This window comes from Typha angustifolia, chromosome 14 (genome assembly GCF_048772165.1).
Source record: "Typha angustifolia cultivar Huaian chromosome 14, ASM4877216v1, whole genome shotgun sequence".
Classification (NCBI taxonomy): domain Eukaryota; kingdom Viridiplantae; phylum Streptophyta; class Magnoliopsida; order Poales; family Typhaceae; genus Typha; species Typha angustifolia.
In genome coordinates, this window is record NC_133252.1 from 7,576,358 (window position 1) to 7,589,415 (window position 13,058).

The window sequence follows — 13,058 nt, forward strand, 5'->3', positions numbered from 1 at the left end:
CCATAAATATCAAATATAATTATTTGCTATAAAAATAACTTACATAGACTTCAGTACTTACAAATAAATAAGGGGGAATATGTACCCGGATCTACCAATCACCTATTGTAGAGCATATCCTAAAGAACACGTAAGACATCTCTTTATGAGTGAGAAGACGAACTATATATTCTCTATTAACAGTAATATAATTATTAATAAGATTTAAAAATATTAAAAAAATATAGTGTGCCAAAATATGAATAAGATTTATAAGTTATGTACTCATCTTGCATCTCTAATATCATTTGAATATTGTTGTGCTCATAACTAGTGAAAAATTATCTGTAAGGGTGTCCCAAAGCTTTAGTCACTTGCTTCTTAAAAGGTGACATTTTAGTAGAGCTTATTAAAATAAGTCCTAAACTTTTATCCTTCCCTAAACTTTTTTTTCTCTAAACTTTTTTTTATTTTTAGAAGAAGCCATTTTTTACTCTTCTTTCTTACTTCTACTTCTTTTGTATTTGACTATTATTGTATTCTCTGAATTAAACATAAGAAAATTATAAAAATTTAGGTAGTGATAGCCTTACGAAATAGGGTTCTAATGGCTCTAGTTTTACATTAATCGAATGTCTAAATGAAAGATATAATTAAAATAGTGGAGCAAGATCAGAACGGGACAAAATAGTAAATATCCAACGTTGCGACAGTCGTCGAAGGGTAGTGGACGACCAAGGATGGTAGTGGATGACTATAAGGTAGGGTGTCTACTGGAGGTGATGGTGGCTATAGGTTAGAGGAAGAACTTAGGTTTCCAACTTAGATTACTCATAGAAAAATAAAGACGATCTAATAACTCTGATAAAAATGATAAATACGATAATAAAAAAATAACTAAACTCAATTAATCTCAATACTTGGATGTTTAAAGCAGCCCCTCTATATATAGAGGTCAGGTACAATGAGTTATACTCAGATTTAGCTCTAAAAGCTTATACGACTCGAATTATGATTTGTCATAGAGGCTTACATGATTTAATTGAATTTATCTTAATGATTTATATGACTTAATTGAACTTGCTTTGGTGACTTACATGATTTTACTAGATTTGTCTTAAAGGTATACATTAAAGATAAACATGACATAGAGATAAATATGACTTAGCTAAATTAGTTTTCCTTATTTTTCTGAGAATGTTTCTTCATTCTACCACAGATAGAGTTTTAATCTGGAGAAATGTTGAATATGAAAAGTTGCAGATTAGGACGCCTTTACTCTTGTCTAAGTGGTTTCATAACATTTAATCGATCGATGAATATTTATAGAATATTTTTCTAAAACTGCATAGAAGTTAATGAACTTAGTTAATTAAATAAACTCTAACTTACTAAGACTCTAACTAAACTATATAAATACAATAAATAAGATAATTAAACTCGATCCCTATGATATGATTAGATTTGACGCGGATCGCATTAGTATTTGTTACAAGAAAGATATATATACATTGATCGTATAAAAAAGTAGAAAGATATGCATCTAGCGTAAGAAAATAGATGCAATCAGTTTGCAAAAGTATCCGTCCATTTCCTAGCACTAGTAATAGAAGATCAAAATTTCACCTCGGTATATATCATATGACAACAAGTAATAGAAGAACAAAACCTCACTATAATAGATAATAAAACAAAAACAGAACCTGTAGCGGGTAATATTAACTAAATTTTATAAGTGACATAGTATATTACATAAAAGAGTATGAATTACAATAGAGCATGGATTACAAAACGTCTTACACCTAAATTACACCATAAAGATTAGAATCTCAAATCTCACCATAATGATTATAACTTCTCACTGTCTATTTGCTTTGCTTCTCTTTTAATTTTGACTTCCTATTTACATTCAACAATTCCTGATTTCTCGGCTGTTTATAACAATAAAACAAAAACAAGTCATCATTCAATATTCAGATGTAATAACTAATAAGTTGACAAGGAGGAACTTCCGTGTGACAATTCGAATTTTCTTGAAAAAGCTGGTACAAGATGACTAACCATGATTTGAGATTGGACTAATGCAGGAAAGGTATTTGATTTATTAAATATATATCCCACTTCTTACAAATGCAAAAAATTTACACACTCATAGTCATAGATCATTACTGTGGTAAAGTTTAAGTGATATTTAAATCTTAATTACCCATAAGATATTTGAAAAAGAAACAAAGGCTTGATAGCGAGAAAACAATCATTATTAGAGTGCAAAAGCCTACATGTTTGAACAACAAAAAATTAAACTTCTAATACTAATTTACTCTAAACGAGTGGAGGTTTTTTTTCTCTTATAAAGGTTCCATAAGATGCTACACAAATAGTGAAGAAGGAAAACAAAAAAAAAGGGTAAGAAAATAAAGGATTGAAGAAGGCAGAGTTGGATGCATAAGGTGAAGAAGTCAAGGAAGAGGAAGAAGGGGTTTTGAGAGCTATTTGATTAAAGGATCGCTTTAGGTATTATGAAAATGGAAGGGCTGAAAGAATAATTAAGGGCCTTATTTATTTATTTATGTAAATGACACATTTTATGCACATTAAATAAGTAGTAAATTTGCCAAAGTAAATAATGAATGTGCCAAAGTAAATATGTGCTAAATTTGTTTTGGTATGAGACTCTTTTTTCTAAAGGACAAAAGGACCGACCACCCAAAAACATCTGATCATGGGAGAGTTCAACAGTGGAGTGATGATGGTCTGATGGAGACGAACACGACGCAGCCATCGCTCTCCCTTCGTCCCTCCCTCGCTCCCTCCCTCGCTCCAAATGGGTACTACTACTACTACTACTACTACTTACTTGTTTAAGGAAGTATGAGGATCTGTTGCATTCCCAGATGATCTCTTTCTTGAGGCATGGGGGATTTCTTTATTCCAACCACCACTACTAGTGCGCAAAGCAGCCCTCCTCCAAAGACAAAACGACATGTCTCCTTCGCTTCTTTGAAAGAGAAAACCCACTCCCTCTCGACTTTTCAAGCAATTCCTTCTTCGGCTTTCTCTCTCTCCCCCTTATCTCTTTCTTGGTTTCAACGTGATGGGTTGCTCAAATGGGTTCCTTTCTTTCGCTTGTTGTTTGGTCCTAAACTTGATTTGAGCGCTTCCCAGTGTTCTTCTCTCTTTCTTGCGAGAGGCCCATCTCTTCTTTCTTTGCTTTCAAGGTAACGATCGCTTCTTCGGTTCCATCCCCTGTTACTCATCTAGCAAAGGTAGCATCTTTTCCTCTGTCTACTTTTATCCGTCTTGGCAAAGGAGGCAAAACCCGATCATGGGTTGTGTCCAGGGCAAGTGCTGTGGTCGTTACGGCCGCCGCTACAAGTCCTCCACCGGCGGCAGTGACGCTGGCAGTAGCCGCTACCGCCACGTCCTCTCCGGCATCCCTCTCGCCTCTGCCACCGTCCCCTCCGACCACCTCCTCCTCCAGTACTCCTCCCTCACCCAACGCGGCTATTACCCTGGCTCACCGGACCGGGAGAACCAGGACAGCTTCTTCATCAAGACCCAATTCCAAGACAACCCCAATCTCCACTTCTTCGCGGTCTTCGACGGGCACGGCGAGTTCGGCGCCAGGTGCGCCCAATTTGTCCGTGACCGGCTCGCTGCCACCCTTTCGGCTGATGCCCGGTTACTGTTTGATCCGGTGAAGGCGTACAATTCTGCTTTCCTGACCGTGAACTCCGAGCTACGGGACAGCGACATCGAAGAGACGATGAGCGGCACGACAGCGATTGCCGTTCTTCTCAGTGGCGACACGCTTTATGTTGCCAATGTTGGTGATTCAAGGGCCGTTGCAGGTGTTTGGGATGGGGAATCTGTGGTGGCTGAGGATCTGTCATGTGATCAAACACCTTTCAGGAAGGATGAGTATGAGAGGGTTAAACTTTGTGGGGCGAGGGTGTTAAATATCCAACAGGTGGAGGGTACTATGGATCCTACTATACAACACTGGGGGGATGAGGAGAACAATGATGGTGACCCGCCGAGGCTGTGGCTGCAGGATGCAATGTATCCTGGGACCGCATTCACAAGGAGTGTCGGAGACACAACGGCAGAGAGCATTGGTGTGATTGCTGTCCCCGAGGTCAAGACAGTGAAGATCTCACCCAGCCATCTTTTCTTTGTTATAGCTAGCGATGGAGTCTTTGAATTCCTCTCAAGTCAAGCTGTGGTTGACATGGTAATCTTTTGTTTTTTATGTGTGGTTTCTTATTCTTATTGCTAAATCACAAAGATTAAAGTTTGATTCATATTTATCATATTTTAGTCTTCTTGTTGGGCAGATTACACCATTATTTTTGCGCATTAACAATAAAGAAAATAAAGAAAGATATATACTATATGAATATTATTGATATATGAACGGAACATTTGTCATCAATACATGCTTTTGTTCCCATATTCCAGAACAGGAGATCTAGTGGATTGAGAGGGAGCTCATGGATGGAGTAGATAGAGTGGAGTGCATAAGCTCAATACCTACTCTTCAGTACTTTTAATTGTGGTGCTATTTGCTTGTTTATTGCAATTTGCTGAAATGCAATCTTCAAAATTCATTACTTGACATTTTGGTGTCCAGCCTAGTGACCTACTTCCATAAGGCATCACTTAAATTTATTTTAGGGACAATGAGTTTTAAGGGCATTGAGTAAGATGTTTTGACTTAGCTGAAAGTGGTTGTATTGCAAGAGGGGAATTTGATGGCTTCCATTGATGATGCTCATAAATGGTTTTTAGAAGGAATAAATGGATACTCATTTTCAAGCTGCTATTGATACACTTCCTCTGTGGGGCTACGCATGGATGATCTCATTTTAGATTGAGTAATTTGAGTCTGCAACTAGTTGGTTGTATTCTCTTACTTTTTGGTAAGACTATGGGCTTCTTTGAAGAATTGTTGAATTAATCTCCTTGGAGACATCCTTTAAGAAGAGCATAAATACTAGTTTGGTTTTAGAAATGCAAATTCAAATTGTTCGAGGGAGGATTTCCTCGTAGTGGTCTCCATATGATTTTGTTCCATTGTAATGTTTTAGCTTGCCTACAAATAACTTTTAAGGTTCTTAGAAAAAAATTTCTATTAGGAGGTCCTTTGGGCATTAGAGGAAATATTTTCATCTTAGCCTGCTTGGACCTACTTCTTGGAATATCTTATCCTATGAGAATGATATGATGGCTTAAGAACTGATTGGTAAACATGAGGAATTTTAAGAGAGCAAAAGGAAGGAGAGAAAGAGATGTCTGTGATTTTGTGATATTTTATTCTTTGTGGATTTTATGATGTTTTATTTTGATAACGAAATAATGCTCTTGTTTTATATGGCGAACAACGTATTAGTAAATTATCTTCATAGGACACAAGATCACATAGTAAAAGAAACTTCACATCATGTTATTTGAATTCAAGATTTAACATTGAATTACCAATTAATTAGTACACTAGGAAACATAGATACTTCAAAACTCAAGCTTTATCATGTTGGACATGAAACTCGTGAAATATTTTACGATACTTGTCAAAAACATCTTTTACATATTTGATTTTTGAAAGGTTTAATTGTATTTTCACCTTCTGTACTATGAACTAATATCACATTATGCCACTAAAGAATAAAAGCATATAATTTACCCTCATATTCTCTAAAATGTACTACTCTTCACCTATCTTTAAGCTCTCATTCATTTTAGGAATAACTTTTTTTTTCTTATTCTAGAATACAACTCCTTATTTCAGAGTAATAGCTAAACATCATAATAACCCTATTTTAGAATATAAATACTATTCATCAAAATTATATCTTATACTACATACTAACCTAATTATTAATTTGCCCTTGATATTTATCACAATAACCTATTTTATATCAAGAAAATTTTACAAATCACACTTTACATCTATTTTTTGATTCACACCTCATCTTTGAGGATTTTATAACTCAAGCCTTTCTTTTTCTTATAATTTTTATTTAATACTTTGGGTTAATGTGAACATTTCAATAAATGAATATTTCATTATAATATGCTAAAATACTTTAGAAAGTACCCAAATTACCTTTGTCTTTTCGTCCTCTAATTCTCTCCCATCTTTCCTATGTGATTGGTAGAAAAGGAGGGGGAAGAAGAGGAGGAGGAAGATGAAAGAATTTGGTGGTGGTGGCGGTTATGAGAAGTGGTTAGGTGAAGATGAAGGAGGATGAAGAAGGGGTAGAGAAGTAGGAGTATTTTAGTAATTAGTTAATGTCAGCTAGTCAAAATAATGTCAGAGTGTTAAATAAAAATTATAGAAAAATAGGAGGGGTCGAGTTATAAAATCATCAAAGATGGGGTATGAATTACAAAATAGGTAAAATATAGGGTGTAATTTATAAAATTTCCTTATATCAAATCAAATAGTATTTATGATAATTTCATAAAAAATAAAATATCAGTTTCTTATCTTTTTTTTTTTACTTTATATCACATTAACAGTAATTATTACACCGTTATTCTAGAATACAAGTGAACATAAAAGTAGTTATTTTTAAAATAAAGACCTTATTATTAAAGTAAACGAGGCGTAAGGATAAAGATTGTGACATTTTAAATAGTTCAGGGGGCAAATAAGGTGATATTGTCATAGTTCAGGGGTTGAATATGTAATTATACCTTTTTGAAATTGAAAAAGAATGGCTACTCTTGAAAACTTCCAAGATACTTCTCAGATACTTTTGGGCATTGTCAATTTATGATTAATAGGTCAATTTACTTTGCTCTTAATGTCGACATCTAACAATTTGTTACAAATAATTAACTTTGTTGATTTTTATTAGCTTAAAAATGTTCTTAGGTATACACTATTGCAAATTATGATAATAATTATCTGAATTTAATATAATAAAAGCATAACATATATATATTTCTTGTTTGTAATATATATATATAAACACACACAATTATACACCCTACACAACATTTGTGTATCGTATTCTTTTTCTTAAGATTTGTTGTATTGGCATATCCTTATCATGCTGTACCCTTTACTATGAGTTGTGCAAAAGAACCAAGTTACTTAAATATGCACGTTTAACCTATAATACAACTCTAAAATGTCATAATACATGGTAACTATGAGAAACTATCACTAATCAGCCTCCAGGAACAAATTCTATCAAATAAGTAATTTTCTTGCGCACATACATTGAGGGATATCCATTTTTTTTGCTTCTTGGGGATAAGGAGCAGTTGGCCCCTCTGGACCCCTTTGATGAGGCAATTGCACTTAAACACCCTTATAGGATAAGTTATTTATTCAGCTGGAATTTCATAAAAATTAATATTTTATAAAGGATCCCATAACCGTAAAGCATTGATATGGTACAGGTAGATTTTGAAAACAAGGATGATACTCTAAGGTAGTAGCAGACCTGAATTTACTCCTCCTTAATCTAGCTCTGGCATTGCACTAAGGATACACTATATAACCATATGGATTTGTATGGGTACATCTAAAATATCATACTTGATTAGATGAGTAGACTTCATTTGATTTGGAAAACAATTTTTTGACCTATGACTATGTTTGCCTTAGCACAACTCCAATTTATATATCAATAAAATCTAAGCATTCATACTAAGTTATCCAAGGACTCTAAAGCATTGATACTTTGTTTAGGCTCTCGTGTGCATATAGTATGCAGATCTGACACTAATATGCTTCCGATATATATCGGATACATTTTCGGTGTATCCTATTTGAAAGTAAATCATTTTAATCCATGGAAGGATATGTTTCAATTTTCTTGGTAATAGCTGGTTGCATATTGGGTCAGTCAGGTGGTTGAAGTTATTTAAGCTTATTAAGTGATGGAGTAGGGCTTTTGACCCAATTCCTCTTTCTTCCTATGTGTTCTTCATCCTCTCTCGATGGGCTTTGACAGAGCATTTTCCACCATCTATTTTCTTTCTGCACAACAAGATCATTCTTCTCCATCTATTCTCTCTATTGTGTAGGTAAGTTTCTCTCCCTATGTCTGTCCTCTTCCCTCACATCTCTCTCTTTTCCCTTTCCCTCTCATCTTTGTCTAAATCCTAAACCCTAGTGTTTTTTTTCCGTTTCCCTCTCCTCTCTGTTTTGAATATTTGTGGTTGTCATCTCTCTCTCTCTCTCTTTCTTTTCTCTCTTATATCTCTCTTTTCCACTTTTCCCTTTTTATATATCTCTCTGTTTGACAGTTACTCTGTAAGATTTTACTAGATTTTGTTAGATTGTGCTAGAAATTAATGAGGTTTTGTGTTTTTTATCCTACATGTTAGTTATCTTTTAGTATTTTGCAAATATACATGTATAAATTGTCATTAGAATATAAATATACATTTTTTATTTTAGTTATTTATTCCAGTAGTTGAGATGTTTTGTATCCTGCTTTTTTTAGAATTTGCCATATCATCATTATCCGTATCCATGTTGGTGCTTCATAGTCTATGGATTATATCACAAGTGCACATAAGAGGACTTAATCTATAAATCATTCTATCATTGTGTCTAATGCGGGCCTCCTTCAAGTCATTAGATGCACCAAGGTCAACATTTAATCATATGTTATAACCAGAAATTGTACAGTAGTAGTCTATTTCTTTTTGACTCACTTTATATGAATCTTATGTTTGCTGAATGTCATAACATCCTTTTAAGAAGCCCCACCCAAATGTGTCATAAAAGATCCTAGAAGTATCCATACTCTTTGAAAGAAGAAATTGGATCTTAAAGGAAGTATCTGAATGACGTCCATTGTGTATTATTTTCCACACCAGAGATGCATATATTCTCAGAACAAATCATTTAGTTACAAACTTACAGTCTTAGGAGGCTTGTTCCAACTTTTGGAAAAGCTTCCTTACATTTTTGAAGGAGTGTGAATCAACTGAAATAGTATCAGCAATTGAGTTCTTTGGATTCCGTATAGAGTTCCATTCTCACAAAAAAGTTAAATGTATAGCGTTGACAGTCAACTCGCTGTTTTGTTGTGTTATATACTTATATGCATGTTGGGAACAGTGATGTCATATATCTAGTCTATGAGTTGGTATTATGGAATCTGGAACTCTAGTTGATAAAAATTGATTGGTCAATTGAGATTCTACCTGATCAGAGATAAATTAAAGAAGACTATATTGACTCATTGAGTACTTATGCTTCCTTGACATATAAAAGAATTCTAGTCATGTCTCTTCCTTGTGATTAAAACATTCTGAAATTTAGAAGAGTATCTGCTTAGCACCACTTAGCAAGAATAAGTAAATGATCTCTCTTCCTTAATAATTCCCGTCTTTACTAGGTTTCCAGGTTTGCAGATCCTCGAGATGCCTGCTCGGCAATTGCTGCAGAATCTTACAAAATCTGGTTGGAACGGGAAGGTCGAACAGACGACATAACAATAATTGTTGTGCATATCAAAGACATGAGTGATGTAGGTGGAATCTTGCATTTGAGAGTAAATCTGAATGTTATTTTCTGCTCTGTTACTGATTGCTAAGTCTCTCTCAAAATATAATAGTCAAATTCTGGGGAGAATGACCAAATAATTCGAACCAGCAGTAAGCCTTCTGTAACTTCGGAGAGAGTAAAAGCCTGTTGTCAAAAGAGAGGAACCATCACCGAGCTGCAGTCATGCTCTTCTGACTTCACAACAGAACGAAGTCTCTCATGTGTTGCTCCTTCTCCTCCACACCCTTTATCAACTGGGATGGTAATAACTGTTTCTCTCATATTCAACTCTAAAATTGAAGTGTATGCAAGAATTTGTGACTGATTTCTCTCTTTGTGGCAGTGATCAATATGTACTGGCTGAATGAAGCTACCTCATATTCATCCCGCTTTCCCATGTAATTCGATTATTCTAGTGTAAAATGGGCAGAGCTTTTATCTTTCTACAGTGTCTCTTGTAACAATCTGTCTCAGTTTGCTTCCTTTTTCCAGGGCGTCATCATTTACCATTGAACATCCATGGCTGCGGTCTAGTGCGCAGATGTTACTGAAGCGAAGCGCTTGTAGTCTTCTGTATCCAAGCATCTCCCACAAGGAGCATGCTTGTTCACTCCGGAGATCCTATCATCTATGCCCTTCCAGCTTATTGTACATATCTCGGAAAAGCTTACCGAGGCAATGAGTTGCAAGAGAACACAATGATGTATCGTTGAGCCATGACTGTGGTAGCAGTTGTTCAAACTCCAATTTACCAGATTAAATGGGACTCGAAGTGTACTGCTCAGTCCAAGATGACAAAGATCGGGACTGAGTTCTACACTCTTTTTTTTTCTTGGAAACTTTTATATGGTTCAAAGAAATTGGGAACGAATGGGCTCTTATTAAACTCACTGGTACTTTGCATTAGGGATGGTAGGGATTTATTTGCCATCTCCTGGACTGCCAGAGTTTGGCCCATATGCAGCTAGAATAGGCTTTGTTTATCTTTAGCTCTAGATTGTCGGACTTTTCTGCAAAATAGATCTACATTTTAAACATAATGGATAAATAAATGAGCTTGTTTTTGATGAAAGCGATTCACTATTAAGTTCTGCGGTTTTACACGTATAATTAGAATATGATAACAATAAATAATAACATTGAGAGAATACTTAAATGAAGAATCACATTTTTCCCTTAAAAAGTTTGGAAACTCACCTGCTTGTCCACTAAGTTTGGAATAACAGGCCTATTTACCTGAAAACTGCGTCAATAGTCTACTGATGACGAACGTAACTTGTAATATGAGCATTAATATATTATAATTTAGCACATGAGATCTAGCATTAGAATTTAATATCAATAAATATATGTCGAGTTGGTCATCACAATATATGTACACGGTTATAGCTCAATCCTTATAAATTTCCAGTCAAAAGCAGTTTTAATTTTGATACTCCGTTCTTCTTCCTACTCAACCGGACCCCTTCAAAATTTAGCTTCTTCCCACATTCCAATGTAAGTCATAGTAGATGAGCTCAGCCTCGTTGACAATCATCTATGTAAATGGAGAAGGAACGAAGACCAACTTCGCTGCTGCTGCCTTCGAAGATTAATAAAAAATATGACATAAATTGGTAAGATTCTTACGTCCCTAATATTCTATATATCATCCTATATTAATGTTGAATTTTATTTTACACTTTGTCCATCATTCACATTTGGTATTTGGTTGGAAATGTTATATAAGATATGGCCTGTGTCATGGCTTCAGACATGCTAGACGGTTTCTATCCCTTTATGCTTGTTTTGGAAGATGATATGATAAGGTTCTAACGGAAGGGTCTTGGACTATTAGAGGACAGGTTCTCAATCTAATTCCTTGGAAGTCCAACTTCCAAGCTTCGGAGGAAGTAATCTAAACTGCCTCTGTTTGAGTTAGATTTCTAGATTTACCGCAGAAGAATTGGAAGATAGAGATTATCAGTAGTGTGATGGCTAAGCTCGGTAAGCCATTATAAGTTGATGATACCATGGTTTCTCTTGTGAGGAACTACTAGGATGTGCATTGAGTTGTACCTATCCAAGCTGCTGCTGCAAGCTTTGCCGGTGGGGATAGGTCCGAGGAAGGTTAATGTTAATTTTGTGGACCTTCTCGAGTTCTATTTTGCTTGTAGGTTGGGCATATGCTTTCAGATAGCCTTGACCCTCCTAAGAGAAAAAGGCTCCATATGAGCCTTCCTTTTGTAAGATATGAGCCTTCCTTTTATAAGGGGCAGACAAAATCCTAAACCTATACCTTATAATTCCTTTAGTTCTAGTATTGTGAAGGATATTGAGTACGAGGTTGCTGCAGCAAAGGATGAACTTTTATTTGACTCGCGGCTAAAGGTTACCTGTGATAACTTGTGCAGTGGGTGGTGCGGGCTGGTGTTGTAGTGCTACAGAGCGTGCCTGCTTTGGGTCTCGCTTTGTTGCTCAGAGTGAGGAGCTTACCCAAAAAGCCCACTCAATGAACTTGGCTCAATAGAATCATGTCTCCCAAAGGGTGAGGTCCAATCTGGGTGCTCGTCCTAAGAGGTTCGACTTGCTTGTAATGCCCTCTCCCAGCTGGCACGTGTATGTCTACGCATCCACACGGCACGCGCAACACACACGATAAAATGGATGGAGCAGGATGAGGTCTAATTTGGGTGCTCATCCTTAGGGGTTCGACTTGCTTGTAATGCCCTCTCCTGGCTAGCACGCACCCACATGGCACGTGTGACACACATGACAAAACGGACAGGGTTGTCATGCATCAAATATACGCCTGTACTCACATCATGTATCTCAAGATAAATCATATTATCATTTAAATAAACATGACAACATATCAATATCTAAATCCATAAATCATACTGGACTATTGCATAATCTGATAGGATCCTGTTATGGACCAGATCTGGAATGATCCACCCGTAGGATGATTATAAAAATTTAGGTGGAGGTAGACTCATGAGTTAGAGTTTTAATAGCTCTAGTTTCATCTAAATCGGAGGTCGGGATGAAAAGATAAAAATAAAATAGTGGAGATAAGTCAGAGAGGACAGAACGGTAATATCAGACGTTGTGGCGGTCGTTGGAGGGTGGTGGATGGCCAAGGGTGAAGGTGGACGACCATGTAGTAGGGTGGCTGCTAGAGGTAGGAGGTGACTAAGGTTTGAAAGCTTGAAGGGGATCTATGGTTATGATCTACTCCTATGAAGATAAAGACAATCCAACAGTTAATGTAAAAAGATAAGGACAAGAATAATAATGGGCTAAACTTAGATTTCTCTCCATTCAATTCCATAAAATTATCAATAATTTTCACTCCTATTTATAGGAGTAAAAATCCATAGCGGATCCGATCCACATACAGATTATCCGATTTATTTGAAATTCAAACAACAAGATAAAGCTAGCTAACTAACTAAATCAGCCTTCTTTATCTTTCTTAGATTAATCCTTTATTTTGTCATAGATAGATTCCGAATCTGGAGAAGTCATGAATACAAAAGTTATATATGTGGAGGTTGGTGATCTTATCCAACTAGTTTGA

At 35.8% G+C, this 13,058-nt stretch overlaps 1 protein-coding gene across 4 annotated transcripts; it reads left to right on the forward strand.

Moving 5' to 3' along the window:
* The first annotated feature begins 2,697 nt into the window (after positions 1-2,697).
* Positions 2,698-10,568, forward strand: LOC140776275 (probable protein phosphatase 2C 35). 4 transcript variants are annotated; one of them, XR_012106850.1, is made up of 5 exons: positions 2,702-4,213; positions 9,348-9,479; positions 9,567-9,758; positions 9,840-9,894; positions 9,971-10,568. XR_012106850.1 is itself a non-coding variant. In XM_073119926.1 (4 exons), exons 1-4 carry the CDS (start codon positions 3,305-3,307, stop codon positions 9,840-9,842), a joined length of 1,236 nt encoding a protein of 411 aa, XP_072976027.1. In that variant the 5' UTR covers positions 2,703-3,304; the 3' UTR covers positions 9,843-10,568. The 4 variants fall into 4 exon arrangements, 2 of the variants coding, with proteins under 2 accessions (XP_072976028.1, XP_072976027.1); XR_012106849.1 differs by having other exon boundaries at positions 2,703-4,213; positions 9,989-10,568; XM_073119926.1 differs by having other exon boundaries at positions 2,703-4,213; positions 9,840-10,568.
* The last annotated feature ends 2,490 nt before the right edge of the window (positions 10,569-13,058 follow it).